General features: G+C 41.0%; 1 protein-coding gene across 1 annotated transcript; it reads right to left on the bottom strand.

Moving 5' to 3' along the window:
• Positions 1–9,810: 9,810 nt before the first annotated feature.
• Positions 9,811–17,417, bottom strand: gfra4b (GDNF family receptor alpha 4b). The gene is made up of 8 exons (XM_085906636.1): positions 17,393–17,417; positions 17,014–17,289; positions 16,606–16,686; positions 15,816–16,161; positions 13,908–14,017; positions 13,202–13,336; positions 11,168–11,334; positions 9,811–10,674 (listed from the first exon to the last, which is right to left on the bottom strand). The coding sequence occupies exons 1-8, from the start codon at positions 17,415–17,417 to the stop codon at positions 10,537–10,539; spliced, it is 1,278 nt and encodes a 425-aa protein (XP_085762762.1). The 3' UTR covers positions 9,811–10,536.
• Positions 17,418–18,877: the final 1,460 nt, after the last annotated feature.

Raw genomic sequence — 18,877 nt, 5'->3', positions numbered from 1 at the left:
TCATTTTCGTCATGCAACACTCCTCCAGAGTTGCCCAAAAGCTGTGATAAGTTATACTTTGGGCCCCAGGGAGAGGGAAAACTAAGGCAACGTTGATGTTGTGTCAAGCAGCCTCCGATTGTGAGGGCCACAGGTAGATGGGAGTCGGTCAGCGCCAATGAGTAACACCTTAATGTCCTCTCTTCCAATCAGTTTGAGGCAAGAGTTATTAAGGAAGCATTCGGGAGATGCGTGGAGATGGGGGAGGAAGGTGTGAAGGCACCACAGCCAATACTTGATGGCTCCCTTTTGGTATTCACTTGATGGCTATGCTAAACCATGAATGCATTTGATGTGCTTACCTTTGTCTGAAGCATTCCAGGAAGGCAAACTTTCATTGAAATCAAAATCTCGCAGTAGTACTCTCATGTTACAAAAGACTATTGCTTGCTAAAAATACCACGAGACTTTGAACAGGCAGTCGAGTTTGTGGTATCTAGCAATCAATCTTTGCGACTTTTTTTTTTAAAATGTACTCTCTACTTTATTTTTATGACAACACAGCAATATTCTACAAGACAATCTCTGTCAACACTGCTTTATTGGTTTATGATATCAGGACTACGCTGAACTGTACCATCATTTTCCAAGTATTGTCTGGTATTGATATTGTATGAGCCAAAGTAGATGATACTGTCTGAGATCATGTCATTTGGATGACAGCTCATTAGGACTAGTGCTAGTTTACAGAGGTTTCCACTCTCCACATGAATTGATAGAAATAATCTACCCTCATGTGTAATCTGTCACCGATTGTGTCAGGCCCCCTGGGAAAAAAGGAATGAATTTCGCTTGTTGTGAAGTGTCTCACAGCTTGAACTTTCAAAATCCCAAATGAAGAGATTTATACTATTAGTCAGTCCTTATGTGTGTCTGTCTGTCTATCTGTCTGTCTGTATCTTTGTCTGTATCTCTGTCGCTCTCTTTTCACCTACCTATCTTTACAGCTTCCAAACTCCAGTAATCCAGAAAGTGGATCTTCAACTATATAGTGTCATCAAGTAAAATGTTATATGTAAAATATTTTGATTTTATGGTGGGAGATTAGATGTGTATCAATGAAATGATACGAATATCCAAGATACTCTCTCTGTCTCTCACTCTCTCTTTTTCACTCACTCACTCACTCACTCACTCACTCACTCACTCGCTCGCTCGCTCGCTCGTTCGCTCGCTCTCTCTTTCTCACTCACTCACTCACTCACTCACTCACTCACTCACTCACTCACTCACTCACTCACTCTTTTGCTCGCTCGCTCGCTCGCTCTCTCTTTCTCTCTCACTCACTCACTCACTCACTCACTCACTCACTCACTCACTCACTCACTCTCTCTCTCTCTCTCTCTCTCTCTCTCTCCCTCTCTCCCACTCCCTCTCTCTCTCTCTCTCTCTCTCTCTCTCTCTCTCTCTCTCTCTCTCTCTCTCTCTCTCTCTCTCTCTCTCTCTCTCTCTCTCTCTCTCTCTCTCTCTCTCTCTCTCTCTCATATATGTAGTATTTATTTGATGGTTGAACAAACGTGCCTTTTTGGGAGTCTCTTGAAAAGTGAAGATTTGGGACTTCATGAGAATTTTGCCAAATAAGCCCAAATTAGTTTCTCCGTTTTTGAGGTGCGCACCTCGCACGGTCTGTGATGGGTAAAGTTAAATGAAGGCAATCTGATAAGAAGAGCTATTATGAAGAGGTCACATACGTTTTGGTCAGTTAATGAACAACAATTAGGTAATGCATAACGTTGGCCCCTGCTGGAAGTCTGCTCTGTCTCAGAGCTGAACACAAGGATAGTGAACTATTTGGGATCCAAAGAGGCGGTTTGCCATAATGACCCTGATTGGTGACATTTTCTGGTTGAGCAGTGAGGTAACACTAATTAGGTCACAGACATCACAGAAGAGAGCCTTAGCAAATACACACACACACACGCACACACCTCCACACAAATTTATTTCACGCAAGAATCATCGATGCCAAATTATTTGGTAAATCACTATGTTTCCCTCAAGTTTGGTTTCAGAATGGAAACATTATTACGTCTGAAGTGGGTTGAATTAATTTTTTGGAGACCGTTGTTTTCAGTTCTCATCATTTGGTCAGCACTCAGATGAAATTTGATCAGCCGGACCAGAAGGAAAACAGTTGTAGTGTTTGTTTAAACAGACAACACGGCACTGTTAATTTGCAAAGTTGAAAGACTTCTTAGTTAGCCAAATGTGACAAATTGACTTTTGCCAAAGTCATTGTTTCACTCTATATCGGCAGTTACATGCTTCTGTACGTAAGCAAGACCCAGCTGGTCCTGACAGAGTTCTACCAAGTTATGCCGTACCAGTTAACAGGGAAAGCTGAGTGTACTTTTTGCAACATTTTGATACATCTGTTTGTTCTTTTAAATCATTGTCATTTTAACAGCAACCCGCTGTCCTTATATTTGACCTCAAATTTCCATTTTTTTCCTGCTGGTTGACTGAGAATTTGGAGTTATGCATTTGTAAAGGGGACTAACACAAAACTGTACTGCACGTCCAGAACTTTAGGGGGCAGTATTTCCAAAGGCTGTGACTTGGAATAGAAACTTCTCTCTGCATGTCCTCCCACGTCAACAGGACGACCATGCAACAATGATTTGACCAGATGCCCTGTGATTGACAGGCGACCAGTCCAGAGTGTAGTCTTCCTTTCCGGCCAAGTCTTGAACCTGAACAGGAGAAGCGGTTATAGAAAATGAATGGGTTGATAGATTAGAACAGAATAAGATTGCAGAAGCGTGTTGTTAAAGGTTGTAAAGGTTGTAAGTGATGACTTGCTGATTGTATTGCTTTGTCTTTTGATTACTAATTGGTTCCCCTCACACCAATAATCATTCTTTTCAGCCTTTGCTTTGGTCAGGATGAAATTGTCAAATTTCACATGGTGAGCAAAAATTTGGTTTTACTACTGGAACGAAAATGTACCATCATAAAATGATCACATAAAGTTTATAAACCAATGGTTACAAAAAGGACATAGCTCAAGTGCATCAAATGAATCCAATTTGAAACACAATGCCCATTTATCTCGTCAGTGGGATAGTAACAAATGTAGAAGAGCAACAAGACTATACACCAGAAACGATCACAAGATTTTTAGGTGTGTCTCTTCAAATATGATTATTATTTGTGCGCATTCACAACATGATTTGAGTTCCGACACCAAACAAATTGACCCATTTGTCCAAAATGTCTTCAATAATGAATGAAAACTCAAGGGGGACTTAAAGGCCAAATGCAACTGATTAATTAGTCAATTGATTGAAGGCCAGTCCTATTGGTGAAGTTTTGCTGTAACAGCAGCTTTTATCATTACAACCACAGCACTTTGACTTCTTTACATTCCTGGCCAGACCAACTTTTTGTGTGCAAAGTTCTTTGTTTTGGTTCAGGGACCTTCCTGTGGGAGCATCGCAGCGCCACTTCAGGCCTGATATATGTATGTACCGTGGAGCTTCAGCTACTATTATTCAAGTAACTTAAATAATTTGTTACAGGCAGCACGGTGGAGCACTGGTGAGCACGTCAGCCTCACAAGTTCAGAGGTGCAGGGTTTGATTCCGGCGTCGCTTTCCTGCTAGCCACGGCCAGTTTTCTCTCAGATGAGCTCAAAATCAGTGCCCATTTGAAAATGTGTTGAGGAAAATCACACGGTCAAAGTTAGGGAAAGGTCATGTCTGGATAAACTAAAACAAACCAAAAAACGACATGGCCATCCATCACCTTCAATCGCACCCTTTGTATGTTGCTCAAGGTAGGCGCAAAGTTTATGAGGTGCCGATCTGTCCAACATGAGCTTGATTCCCGCTGACACTGGTCTGGAATATCGCGTATCTTTGTACAATGAAGGTGTAAATCACTTTTGAATGTTACTCTGCTTTTGCAGCCCTTTACGTCGTAGTCAAAGTGTCAACAGACTGTTTGTGAAATACTCTGGCAGACAGTCATTGTAAAAGTGCCTCTGGAGGAGGTGCGCTTACTCAGAAAATTGCCTCCACAGGGAGAATTTCATATGTCGAGCAATCTAGTGAACTCCCGCGAGGCTCCAGTCCGGGTCTGTGGGGTTCCAGGCCAGTGACTGATTTGCTGTCATCGCTGTCCAGCTGCTCCCACGACATGAAGGTGTGTTCCACGCTGCAGATGTTTGTAGCTGTCTCCAGAACTCTTTAGCGTAGATTTGGAGACAGATGCTTGAGTGTAACCATACACCTGCAAACTGGAAACACATGGACCCACTCATTCACACAAGATGGTGCACCTTCTTTCCTTCCTGCACACAAGCGAACATGGCTAAAGGCTAATTGTAATTACTTTGCAAGCGCTCCCTAAAATTTGACCAAATCCATCCGCACACTTTCCATACAGCTTATCCTCAAGGCAGGGCACAAGCATTCATACTCACATGGACAATTGAGAGTATTCAGCCTAACATTTTGTAACATGGGAGGAAGCCAGAGGTCCTGAAGCAACCCCTGTGCTTGCACGGGGAGCGCCTGCCAGCTCCACACTTTAAAGCTGGAGCTCAGATACAACACCCAAATCTCAGAACCATGAGGTAGACATGCTGAACAGTAGTCATCCGTGCAGCTTTTGACCACATATACCCTAACTTCAACACACATTTGCATTTTTTATTTTGGTTTTGGTGACACTTCTCAAAGCCGTACGATTCTCAACAAAGGAGGGTCGCAGAAGTGAACTAAGAACACTCAAGTCGAAACACTGGTAATCTCCGATTACCTTTGTCCAGTGTGGCTTTAGTGCTGTTACTGGTTCGATTTTGGCAGGTTTCAATTTGGGATTATGAAAAAGATATCTTAGCGCAAATGATCGATCCGGGTCATTCTGCAGCCTCTGCGGATCTTGCTCAATATCTATTTGAATCAGGTGTGTTGAAGCAGGCAGACATAGAAAACAAGCAGGACCAAGATTGAAGACCCTTGCATTCGTCTGGAACACAATTAATAATATCAGATTTAATGTTTTGGTCTCATAGGTCAGGCTAAGATGAAGGCAAATGGACCATGAATTAATATGAAAGACAATTTACATACACTTGAATTGGTAAATTACTTTGCACTTTGACTTGCAGTCTTTCAACAACTTCACCAAATTCTAGATTTTGACATAAACATGTCAGAAGGAATTGGTTCTGTTATAGCATAGCGTAATTATTCACACTTTTTAAAATGTCACTGTTGCGCTGCGGCATTCATTTTCTAAAAGACAAGCCCTTGATTATTATTATTTGAGGACATCTGGTGATACTTTCTTTGGGATTCCAAGTAGTTATTTTAAAATCTTACCTAACAGTGCTTGTACAATTAATCAAGGTTTTAGGATGATGACAAATTCTCCAAAATGTAATTTTTCTTAACAAATGCAATTTTTGTTTTGAAAGATGACCAGCGGCATGGAACCGATTTTATCTGACTTTGGAAGTTCCACTCTATTTGCTTATGAAGCAGATTTCCGCAGACAAAACAGGCCTGCTGTTGAGACGTGTGTACATGCTTCACGCACATCCACGTCCACATGAATTGCCTCACATGTGGGTAGACAAATGCAAACACGTATACCCATCTGGAGGTGGAAATCGGCGCGGAACAGCTTGTCAAAGATTGAAAGAAAGACTGTTCTATAAATATTCACCTTTGCATACAGACAAAAAGATGATGAGGAAGAGGATTAGAAAAGATGCGCTGTACGGTAATATCAAATTTTACCAGGTCTGGACAGCAGAAGTGTCTGGCACGGAAAGCAAGGCTGATTAGTTTGGATTTAAAGAAATATTTAAAAAATGGCTGGATGAATGGTTGTTGCAATTAAGAAAAAACTCATATCAACCGAATGACCTATTTTGTAGTTTCTCTGTATATTTGGATTTGTCCAAAGTGGCAGTCATGAGTAAGCGGCCGAGAGTACCCGTGGACTTCTTAAGCTGTGTATTCAGTCGTTTCATTATTCAACGTGCTAGTTACTGAGGATGTCTGCCCAGCAACGAGCAAAATGCAAGACCGTAATTGTACATGTCATCGTCACCTAACCAATCATGTCAGTGGCGTAGCCCACCTTTTCCTAGTGTACCAGAGATACCAACTTGAATAGAGATCGAAGCACTCACACTATTCCATTCTTGGAACATTCCATGTGTTCAACCTTCTGAACTTGGCATGCTGCGTGCTGTAGAAAGAGGAAAAGATTAATTCTGTCATTAGTAGATTTGTGCAACAATTTCAAGCACATACTAAAAAGAAATTTGGAGCACAATATATTCTATATATTTATTTATATATTTATATCATCATATTCTATTTGGAAATCAAGTTACCTACATTCAGCCTTTGTTCACTGCATCCTTTAAATAATTAAAAACTATTTATAGCTTTCTTAAATTCAATGATTAACTCTATCAACCGATTCGAATTGTAATGCCGTTTTCAAACATAGCGCTCGGGTTGAGCTCACAGATTATGAATGGTACAGTGCCCCCCCCCTACACACACACACACACACACACACACACAGTTGCTGGGATTTCATCACACTCAACGTGTTCTGCTGGAGACCTCAGGAGCACCAGCAGTGAGAAGACGCAGTCGACAAAGATCACGCATTTACCACAATTAGCAAAGGGATCAATTTCAATTACTTCTTCCACCTTCTAATATAATGCGACGTAGAGAGGAGAAAAAAAAACACAGTGGTGGAGGTGTGTTGTAATAGTGCAGGTAAAATGATCTTGTGGTAAAAGGCATGAGGCTTCAACACCCTAGAGCAACTTTTGATTGTTCTTATTGATCGGGGTTGGATTCGGAGGCTTTGCTGGCAAATAGGAATGGTGGCAAAAGGAGAAGCGAGGACGTTTTTAAATGCATGAAAAACGGCATATTTTCAGAGGCGGTGAGTCAAACAAAGAACCTAGATGAATTCTGGTTTCCCCTTGTCAATTTTAAAATATTCTACTCAAATGCAAATAACCAATGTCAAATATTTAGAGAGGGTCATTATTATTAAAGGTGTCCAAACCACATATAATACTCAACTTCAGACAGGAGCTTGGTGGAACTAATTTGTTAGCACACAGTTCCACCTAATTGGGTTTGATTAAAATAGGTTATATTAAAAAATATATATATTAAAACATATATATAATAAAAAATACACCTAAAATAGGTGTTATTTTCAGCTAAACCCCTCCATAAAATAATTTCGGAGGAAAACAACGCAGAGGCAATGGCCTGCAAGACTAGACATAATCACGTCCCTGCTTGGTCCCAATTTCAGTCAGCATATTTAGCTTCTCAATTCTAGTTTGCGAGTAAAAAATAAATAAAATAAAAATTAAGACAATAAAGCGAAGACTCGAGTTCTGTCGCACGGTGGTATTTCAGGCTACGGAAAAAAAAAAATCCCCTCTGCCAGTGTGCTTACCAGTTAACATTTGCACACCCTGGCCATACATTGAAACCTGTGCTTGGTCTTGGCCCAGTGCAGCAGTGGATCTTGCATAGTGGGAATAGTTATAATACTTCTTCATATGCACGGGAGCAATTCAGCACTCTTCTTCCATTTTGCATCTGTAAGTACTGTAAGCAGACTGTAGATGTTCAAAATACTGAGCTGTAAACTGGCTTTTTACCCCTTTACACCTTCTCCTACACTTCCCAAAGCTGAATATTCAGAAACAGAAGAAATTTTAAATCAATTCAGGTGACAGAGTAATTTCAGTCAGCGCAGTCACCTGTCGCTACCAGCATTTCTGCCTCCTCTTCATTCAAGGTGACTCTCGCTTTGCTCCCCGGGATGAACTAGAGAGGCTTGAACTCAAGCACAGGATTCCTTCGGGTTATCTGATTCCTGGTTTGAACCAAATCTGCTCTCGAGCCTTGATCTCAGAGGAAGGCTTGGCGGCCATGTCGGATTCTTCAACAAGGAGTGATGTTGATATGTTGAAAAATAACCTAAAGAGAAGCTCATCAGATATCATTTGAGTACCGAATCAGTTGTTCCAACACCTCTCGTTGCGACACTCCCACGGTGGGTGATTTCTGGACATTCGTTTTTTTTATTTTGACAGTCTGAGCCGAAAGCACGACTCACACCGCAATTCTTTGAAGAGCTGCCGGAGCATGACGATTGCAGAATCACACTCTGCAGGCAATCAGTCGGAAGTTTGTTGGCGTTTATGCCAAGCTATTCCCGCCGTCCCTTTAAGGCGCAGGTGGTCATAGTAGAATGACCAAAGTGGCTCATAACTCCCTTGACTGCATCAGTAGCTTTTACCACATCAAGTAAGACTAAACAAGACTTTATCAGCTGCAGCATGTAACTGTTGCATCCTGGACTTTTGGGAAACTTTTTACATATGTTCATGTTACTTGCACTATCGTGGACCTTGGAAAACACTTTTTTAACCTACTTATTGATTCTCTCAAAGAGACAACCAGCATTATTTACAGCTCTGCACCTTTCTGGCATCGTACTCTAGCTGTCCACAACACGTAGTTTCCAAACATCGGTTATGTAATGAGCGGTGTTGTACGGATCGATGATGGAGGATGTCCACAAATCAGTTGTTAGTGACACACTGGCGTTTTTATTTTCCATATTTTCACACAGGCTGTCTTTGGTTTATTATGTTCCATAGCGTGTTGTAAAAGGGGGCTTCACTGCTATGTTAAAAAAAAAAAAAGAAATCTGAGACTTTCTTCATGTCAACTATTTTTGGGAATAAAGTTTATCACCAAATTGATGATTCTCAGGCATTTTATGAAGTCACCAATTAAGAGCTGACAAGCCAGTATCTGGAGAAAACCCACAAAAGTACAGGGTGGACATACAAACGCCACACAGGAGTTAAACCAAGAATCAAACCACAGAACAGTGAGGCAAACGTCGTAACCACCAGGCACACACAAATATATTTGACCTAGCAAGTAAATGGCCCAAGTCATGGAATCCACCAGTGGCAATTTTTTACTGCGCTGCGATATCACAGCCATTTAGAGTAAATACTGAAACACCAACGTGTTTATTGAATGATTACAAGATCGAAAACAACACGACTCAAACATTTGCAAAAACGTTCCTAATCCCTCGTCATTATGTCTAAGTGGATTTACTGTGGGTTTTATTTTACAGTGGTTTACTCTTTTTCTACTTGCATGAAAATATTTTTTTTTTACATAATGAAAGCATACAGGTGACAGGGGATGAATAAACAGAAGTCCACATATCTGTAGAACTATATAAATGGTAGGAAGAGGAAACTGGCACCATTTGAAAGCCACATTCATGGGGTTTTGATTTTTTCAGATCCAGTTATGGTGTTCACTCGACCAGGAAGGGTATTTTGCATCCTTAAATTTGCAAAAACTGAATCGTGTGACCAAAAGTGCTCACATTGAACATTTTTGAACATTCCATAAAAAAAAACTTGAGATTGCAATCATTCAGAATATATCTTATGTGTTTTTATATTTTAATAGTTTTTAAGAAGTTCAATGTTAAAGTGTACTTTTGTACTTCACATTCTTTCCAATGGCAACATTTGTTTGTCATTGGATGTTTAATAACGTTCAGATGGTTTGCAAGAAACACAAAACCTGGGCATTGATGTGTCTTTATTTACATGAATTAGTTCCCAGAACAGAAAATACTTTCATAGAGTCTTTTCACATCCATTAAATTTCCAAGTTTGTATATTGATGATGCCCACAAAAGTAACATAAGCCAACCCTTTCACTTTGCCCGCCCTTGCAGTGTCCACTTGCACAATGAGAACAAGAAGGTTATTACACTCACAATTACTTTTTGTATAGCAGCCAGAGGTCGAAAGAAATTGTCTGTTGAGAATTGGCTGATAATTCCCTTTTAAGAGCAAGGCCATGTTTTATACTGTAGCTCCAGAGCTAAGAAATAAAGTGATAGTTTGACAAACGGCGATGGAGAGCATGATTGTGGTGTCAAGGTTTGTCTTATGCACTCTCGGCTGGACGCTGCTGCAGGACACCGAAGAATCAGGGCATCTGTCGGCCACGTCCAAGTAAAATGTTGCTCTATTGTCTCTCCGGCTTGCCCCCACCCCCTTTTTTTCCTAGTATTGATTAGAAATAATGGTCCTCTCGCAGTCACTTGAGGAGAGTGCTGTTAAAGGGCTGTGTGCTCCGGCAGCTCTCCAAACACTGACTCACAATAAGCTCTTCTGTCGGTATCCTTAACTACGTATCACACATACACATATAGAGATGTCGCTGGATAGCCGAGAGCTCAATTTTGGCATGTCTTGATCACAGCAACAACGATTGTATGTACAAATGTACACATTGGCTTCCGTTAAGGGTCCAACTACCAAGACACAAAAATAGAAACGCAATTGCTGTATAAGTCGAGGAGGAGGCGAGAGTAGCTGCACGTTTCGTGAACCGTCTCCATTCTCTGTAGCAGGCGTGGAACGCATGCTCGCAGTCTTTAGTGTCCACTGTCGAGCAAGCGAAACAACAGAAGGCTGATGGCAACGGGAGGCAAGAGCCCGAGAGGGGTCGCTGCATTTGGGAGGCCGCTGGACGGCAGGCTGGACTGGTCCACCAGGAGTTCATTTCCCATGGCCTGGATTGGGAGGAAGACAGATTTAATTACAACGTAGACTCCAAAGTTGAGCTTCTTCTGGAAACATAGGTCTCAAACGTTAGCAGTTCAAACCATCAAATGTCAGCACGAGGTCAGAATTGACTTCACAAGTGTATTTTGCTTTTGCTTTGTCTTTTTCCTGTTGCTACCACAGAACGGTACTCGTAATGCAGTGCTTCTCAATTTGTTTTCGGACAAAGAAGACCGAGTATGATATTAATTAGTGTGAAGGTGAAGGCCTTCATACTTATGTTATTCCACACCATTAACAATATTCTTCTTCTTCTATCTTATTCTATAATACTGTTATTGGAAAAAAAGGTTTTCTGCGACAGAATAGGTTCAAACAAATCTTAGAATAGGCAAATTTGAAAATGCAGAGCTGCAATAATGCAGGGCTTGATTGTACCTATATAACACCAAAACAAGGAACCAAACAAAAGTGATTGACAACAAGCAGAGAACAATGTACCTGTGTGGGTATTTTTGTATCCAGTATGTACCCCCTTGTTATTATGCTTTCCGGTGGGGAAGTACTGCTCCTGTTTTCTCTGCTGCGGTGGGCGGGGCTTAAGGTATTGGACTGGTCCACCGTTGGCTGCTTGTTAGATTCACTCCCAAACGCCTTTAGGGCATTCCCTGTTTTACGAGACACAATATCCTTCATGAAATGTCACTCGTATCATCTTTGGTATTTGCTAGGACTATTCAAAAATATTCATTCATTTTTAAATAACTGTTTGTGTACGATACGTATTGAATGATTAGTACATCGCCAAAGGACGTTTGGCTTTGAAGTCACTTTAATTTGTCTTGGAATGTTTACATAGGTATTGCAGCTCTGGTTCGCCAACAAGTTTAGTAGTTCAGTTGGCTCAGAAGTCCGCTTGAACTGCAGCATCTCTGGATGTCCTACCTGTTTTTGCATCACTTTGAGGGAGGCATTTGCTTATCTTAAATGGGTGAGGAACTTAACAACTACTTGGGGCACAGTGTTTTTGCATTAAATGTTTTCAAATAACCAATATTCATGAGGACATGGCCTGAGTTTGGACTTTCCTGGCAAAGGATTGACAGAAAAAGCAAAAAGCATCAGTATTCTCTCTAAGCCGCTGCCCTGCACCTGCATCTCCACATCGGCCTCATTAACTCATAGAACCTTCTGACATGGCCAAACAACTCAGAGACTCTCTCTGTATCTTTTCTAGGCAGCAGGCCCAAGAGAGCTGCTCTCATTTGCCACGTCGAGCTCGGCGAACCTTTCCGCTCACTTGCGAGCGAGTGCATTTCAGTGTGAGTTGAAAATCATTTGGGGGATTGGAAAGCAGCAGTGCTCCGCAAAATTCGTGTGGCGCCGCCACATTACCGTTCACAGATTGAGTTGACAAAGACTGCAAAGTGTTGACTTCATCAGCAGCTACTAATTAGCATGAATATTGTAACTAAACTGATAACAAAATAACACGTAAATATTGTATTCCTTTAAACTTTGTTTAAACTGTGTTTTCATTGTCTTGCCTTATCATTACAAAAGGTGTGAAAACATTTATTTATATATTTATATATATATAAATAAATGTTTTCACAATGTGGTGCTAACAGATAGTTTGGTCTGTTTCAAGCAAGGAACATGAATCAATATTACCGATGAACAAATGACATTTCACATATTTGTATTGCACCTAAATTTTAAAAGTGGTCAAATTTGACCCGCACAAGATCTACTGGTAGATGATGCGCCCAGAGATTAAATCGGGCCCCTGTATCTATTTATTTACCATTTCAGGAAATACTGCACAGTAATCAGGAGTTTGAAAAAAAAAAAAGTTACGAAGGGATAGAGAGAGACATTAACCGTGGAAAAAAGGTTTAAATCTGATTCTCAATACCTCCATCAACTCAGATATCATTTGTGATGGCCTCAGCAACAAGGTGCAAGCAGTGTGAAGCCGATGAGTAATAAAACGAGAAACAGTGAGATGCAGAGGATATTTAATTATGTCTAAACCAAGCAAAAGTGCGTGTGTAGGGGGGGGGGGGGTGCTTGATTTAAAATGCATTGGCGTTTGAGCATAGTGGTAAACATCTGTCCACGTAATCATGTAGGCTCTATCTCATCACAACCGTTTTTTCTGCGTCATCTTGTCTGGATGCATCATGGCTCAGGATATTAATTAACTCACTGTTAAGTCAACATCATATATTTGATTCCCGGGCAGAATTTACCTCCAACAGCTGCTGTATATATAAAAAAAATAAAAAAGCTTTAAATAACACTACGCCATATATCAAAACTTGCATGTGGTTAAAGAAAGAAAAAAATCCCTAAAATTGCATGGACTAAAATATGCCTGCTTTGATTACTAACAATTGCTTCTAAGACTATCATCAATCTCTCAAAAGATTGTGCTGGTTAAATTAAGCCCAGCATAATTGTCTTAAAAATTAACGAAACTTTATTTAGCCTAAAGCAAAGAAGCAAATTGTGCACAAAAGTTCCACTCACGGAGACAGATGTTATCGGTGAAGTAGCCCAAAAAGTCTTCGCATTCTTGCCTCTGGTTGCCGCTGGCCGAGCAGGAGCACCACGATGCCACACTGGAAGTGGCGTTGTCAACGTAGTTTGGCGTGATTGTGCTTCCTGTAGAGAAACAACATTGTCAGCCTGGTTTGTGCTACAGCTTTTATATTTAAAAGCTCTCCAAATACACCCACTTGGTGTAAAGAAGTTGACTACTTCATTTGTTTTTTTTCAGGTCACACCAGTCTAAGGCCATAAGATTTTACCCATGCAGCAACATAGTGGAGGTGGGATATTGAGTGCTTCAATAAATGTTAGCCAAGTGTGTTTTTATGCTGTGGGGCACCAAGTGCAGGAAGTTATTCTTGCTCCTCTCTGCAATGTGTGGAAAACTCATGGCTATCCCTTTCCTTTATGACAAGTTACAAAAACAAAGCGGCACGTTCAAGTTAATAAGCGCATCTGTTTAGTTGTTGTCTGGAACCAGCGTGGGCTTTTTTTTTTTCAACACACATTTACTCCTGTTGCTTACTTGTCATCGGCGGAAATATCTCTCACCTCCCCGGAGCTTTGAAATTCTCCCTGTCCTCCTCTCACATAACATATGTGGCCGTTACCACTGTTTATACAGCCTTTGCTTCATCCCATTCCTCCTCCATCTGATCCTCTAACTTCTCAAATATGCACTTACCTATGAGTCCCGTGTAGGCGAGGAGGCAGGCACCGTAGTTTCTTTGCTTACAACCACTGGCAGACACTTCAGAGGGTTCGCAGTCGTACTGAAACTGTGCCAGACGAGACCTACAGAAGACGGAAAGGTTCTGCTGAGCAAGAACATGATAGATTCTTGTATTCTGTTATGCTTTTTTCCTACTTGGTGATTTAACTTGTCTCAACCACAAAATATTGGCTAGCCTGGTAGAGACAAAGCACATCGGACTAAAATGTGAAAGTGACAGAAAGACCAATATATTTCACCACTAAACCCCAAGACTTGGAATCATTAGTAAAACCCACCAGTGTAATGGAGCCCTGGAAAAATAATGACCATGACCAGAGATTGCAATGAGCGATAACTCTGATCCATCTGGCTCTTTATCCATGTTCAATATTTAATGTGCTATTCCAAGAGGCTCTCAGGAGTGTTCTAAGCTATGAAGGAAAGTGGGTAAGGCTTAGGGGTAAAACAAAGGGTCATTTTGTTGACTGAATGACTGTTTATTTGTTTTCCAAAAGTCTGGAAGTGGAATCTTGAAGGCAGGAAAATATTGGAACCATCCTACACCATATTTTCATATCAATCTTCTAAACGCCTCACCCATGTCTTTTATTAATGAATCACACATGCATCCGCGAACCAAAGGGTTCTCTGGCTGAATCACATATAGTACAGACCACACTTCTGTCACTATGTTTTGTAGAACACAGAGGAGTCGCACATGTAGAAGCTACATGGAGTACCGTCAAACCATGTTTGAAAGGGGATCTGCTGAGTTGCAAAAACTGTATGTTGATCACATGATCGAAAAATCATGCCCATTGGAATGGGATCCCACTCGGATACACAATCAGTGATATATGCTTTGTCATACTCACTCGCCTCCTGGAGTTTCCCTTCTGTGATTCACAGCTAAATTCTGATACATTTGTTGCTGAAGTCAAACAGCGAATGCCCTGAACCAAATCGATCTTGAACTAGTGGAAAAACATGTCAACCGGCAACCATGGCATATTCTCATGGTTGCTAGTTCGCACACATAGCTGTCTTGGCGTTTTGCCACGACATCCGTCTGAAGGTTGGCCCATGGAACCCTATTCCAATCTTGTTTAAACCTAGTCCATTTAGGGAAGAATCACACAGGGATCACTTGTTGTAAAGTTTCTTTGGATAAACCATGGATGGCACAGACACCAAGAAAGATCCATAATTGAAACAGATCTATTAGGTCTAAAAAACAAAAAAACTGCATACCGACCTTAACACTAAAGAACGAGACACTTTGGCCTGGTTTCAAGATTCCAGATTGAGGAATCGTGGTGACAATTGGTAACCCGTTATAACACCAATCCGTTCTGAAGGTGAGTTTATGTCCCCCCTCAGCCATCTTTGGGGTTAATTACGTGCACAGGTTGTCAACTGTCCTATGTATTGTCCTGTGTCGCTGCACCACAGATTTCACAGATCCCACCCTTAATTAATATTGTTTGTCAAGTTTTACTATCTCTCTAGAGTTTAAAGGGGTCCATTTGGTATGGAAACTATACTTTGACCTCAAATGTCAGACCCCTTGCACGGTAGCCACGCAACTACAATACTGATCAGTATCTGCTTTTTCTTCGGTTTCATCAGTTTTACCAAGAGGACTTCTTATTTCTAGCATGATCCTAGGACTAAGGTGCAGACATAAGATTTAGGTTTGTTCCAAGGGTTACGCAGTTACCGTTCTCTGCTCCTCAGAGATGGGTCGAATTCAGAAAAAGAAGGATTAGAGGTTGTTGCGTGCCTAATGTGGATCTTGCCTGGGTGCGGGAGACCAGAAACAAACTTTTTCCAGCATGACATTTAACGAATGTCAACAAACAATAAGCTCTCACTAACTTGCACACGTAGTCAGCCTCGCAGATCCTCCTCTGCGTAATGCAGCTGGGTTTTTCCAGGCTTTCATAAGAGCAGCTGGGAACAATGGTCTGCCTGCGACGCTCGGCGCAGGCCGTGTCCGTGCAGGGGCAAAATAGCAGCTCATGCGTGTGGTCAGCGGGAACGCGGTCGAAGAACCTGCGCAGGGCTTTGTTGCATTTGACCCGGTTGCACAGGCCAGATTTGGCAGTGGGTTTGATGCAGGCCGAGACGTATTCTGTGCGCAGCTTCTGACACAAATCGTCCACATTACAAGCCTTTGCCGCATCCAAGCAGCGATTCACAGTTACCATGCCAACATCAGAGTCTATGGAAAGAAATACAGACGTGAACAAAATGTATTCCGTTATATACAGTAGATAAGCAGGCAGACTTTGCATGAATACCCCGGTTAGAGTACACTTTGGTTTGTCAAATAAGTTTGTATCAATTGCAATGTGGTTTGAAGATCTCATAACAGCAAACCTTCATGACTTCCAAAAGAGTGAATGGAATTCTTCAAAGTAAACACTACATTTTGCTGCCTCAGCAGTAAGTCCCCATTCCCATTCATGAATTGTATTACAGTAACACAGTGTGTGACAAAGATATCATTTTGGATGCAGGAATTTTGTTCCGATAAGTGGTGGAGCTGTCCTTAGAACAAAACCGGCTTGTGTTTGCCTCAGGCCAGCTGCCAGGGAAAATCCAAGCGTACCCTAAAGGGTACAAAAGTAAAAATATGAAAGTTAATGAAGGTCAGCAGACTTGCCTGCTGTGATGGAGGCCAAACGGACATAGTCATAATCCCTCTGCACGGTTTCATAAGGGTAACTCTCCACCAAGTTGAGACCTGAGGGAGGAAGAGATGGTTTGAACCTGTAATTTTGCTGCAATCTGTCTAAATGATTGGAAATTACATAAGCATTCAGGACAGACAAACGTTTTTAGGGTGAACTATAATTTGTCATCTTCGAACCGATATTCTCAAACTATGAACATGAATACCCATAACCATAATAAGGACAAGTGCCAAAGTAAATCAATGGATGGATTGCAATATCATACGTGTTAATACAATGGCACGATTACTCTCCACTTGGCAATCAAGAGCATGTTTTTCAATAATCATCCCGAATTAAAATATAATCAGTTGTAACGTTATCCATCAACTGTTTACCGTGAATGATGGACTGGTGAAGGCTCCAGTAGATGCTCAGGCAGTTTTTTTCCTTCTTCATTCCCCGTTTACACTGGCAGCCGTGCAAAGGGCTGGAAAGCAGGGCGGACACCGCGTTGGCGCACTGGCTCCTGGCTCCAGGTCCCAGCTTCATGCTGCCATTGCCCGCCACGCACTGACGCAGCGTGCGCAGGCGCGGGCTGCAAGTGTCATCGCTTGAGCACATGTCCCCGGCCATCAAGCAGTCGCTGCCAGCCAGTACAACCTCCAACAGAGCTATGGGAAAGGAAAGCAGAACAATGACTTGTAAACTTTGACATGTAAGCCTGTTAGAAAAGTAGTTCTCAAACTTTTATGGCATAAAGTGTATGCCAAGTACCGGTCTGGTTGGCCCAAGCGGGCATTAGAAAAACAAGAATACAGGATTTTTCCCCTCAAAAGTTTATTTGACTGCATACTATTTTCTGATGAACACTGAATGTTTATATTATCAAGCCAAATTGTCCATTTTCCCTTAAAATTGTCATATGCGTTGTTTGTTATATTTTATGTATTTATTCATCTCATTAAATAATTTCTTAGTTACTGTGAATAATAACAATCATATTAGTAAAAATTGAAATTGTACAATTGAAATGTAATTTTACTAAATGATTGGTTGTGTCTAGTAAAAATAATTCTAAAAAATGCTATTTAAAATTGATAATTATTTATGATTAAAATAAAAATATTTCAAGACTCAATGACACAAAACTCCTTCTGCCAACCCAATGCGGAATCTGCTGAATGTTTTTTCTGTTCTTCTCCTTACTTGATTAAGCAAAACACACTGACTCTTTGTCGAGTGACCACTGTGCTACTATCTCGTTGTACTAACGAAGGTTTTTTTTCAGTCTGATGCTAAGAATGGATTGATATATTTGTGACCACAAGGTCCAATATGTTTACACAGTTTGTTTATCTTTGTGGATGCTTTACCATTTCGGAAAGTCCTGTGATCATCTCCACTATTCAACAGCGTAGAATGAAAAAGTCCAGCATGGAATTTCATTCCTTTCTTTATATTCTTACAACAGCTTGAGTTCTTGCATTCATAGCGCATGCCCGACCTTGTCCTCAATAGCTTTCATATTGGCAGATTCAATAGCCAAGATATTCAATGAGTAGATGCAACATTTGGTACAGAAACTGTTCAGTTCATCCGTCCATTTTCTGTAGCTTATCCTATTCAGGGTCATGGGTGAGCGGGAGCTTTTCTTATCAGAGTTTGAGCAAGAAACAAGGTACATCTTGGCTTGGACTGCTTGCCAACCAATTACAGGGCACAAGTAACCTATGAACAATTTATTTCTTTTAACGTAACAAGGATGTTTTTGAAATGTAGAAAGTTGCTGTACTTTGAGAAACCCCAGCTCAGAGGGAACATGAAAAGGGATTCAAACATTAGAAATTGGGCAGATATGTTAAACACGACTACACCATTCCTTGATTTCACAAGTCTCCGTTTAAAATTAAACGCAATTAAACTGATAGAAACGGTTTTTTTTCCACACTCATTGTATTTTCATGGAAGCTGTGACCTTTAAGACACTTCCTTCCTTTGTTCTCTCGCCACTATGCATTTTCCATGCTGATTCTAAGAAGAAAGTAGCTTCTATTAGTTTTATGAGGTTTCCATGTCATAGTCCAAGGCATGATCTCTTATCTGAAGTCTCCGACATCTGCCTCAATAAAACCGCCTCACTTTTATGCACAGCAGATAATTCTGGGACACAATTCTATAACCCGTTACAGGTCTTGCCAACATCACACTTTTAAGTGATTGTAAGATCTTATTGTTATATTAGATGTCAGCAAAACCCTT

The sequence above is a fragment of the Syngnathus leptorhynchus genome, chromosome 2, assembly GCF_054491065.1.
Source record: "Syngnathus leptorhynchus isolate UIUO chromosome 2, UIUO_Slep, whole genome shotgun sequence".
NCBI lineage: Eukaryota > Metazoa > Chordata > Actinopteri > Syngnathiformes > Syngnathidae > Syngnathus > Syngnathus leptorhynchus.
This window is presented reverse-complemented; position numbering and strand designations above follow the sequence as displayed.

Excerpts from the sequence above, each read along its gene's own strand:
- gfra4b (XM_085906636.1), bottom strand. The coding sequence starts at position 17,417 with ATGCCCGCTTGGGCCAACCAGACCG. Across the intron at positions 16,687-17,013 it reads TCACCAGTCCATCATTCACG|GTCTCAACTTGGTGGAGAGT; the intron begins GTAAACAGTTGA and ends TTCCTCCCTCAG. Across the intron at positions 13,337-13,907 it reads CGCCTACACGGGACTCATAG|GAAGCACAATCACGCCAAAC; the intron begins GTAAGTGCATAT and ends GTTTCTCTACAG.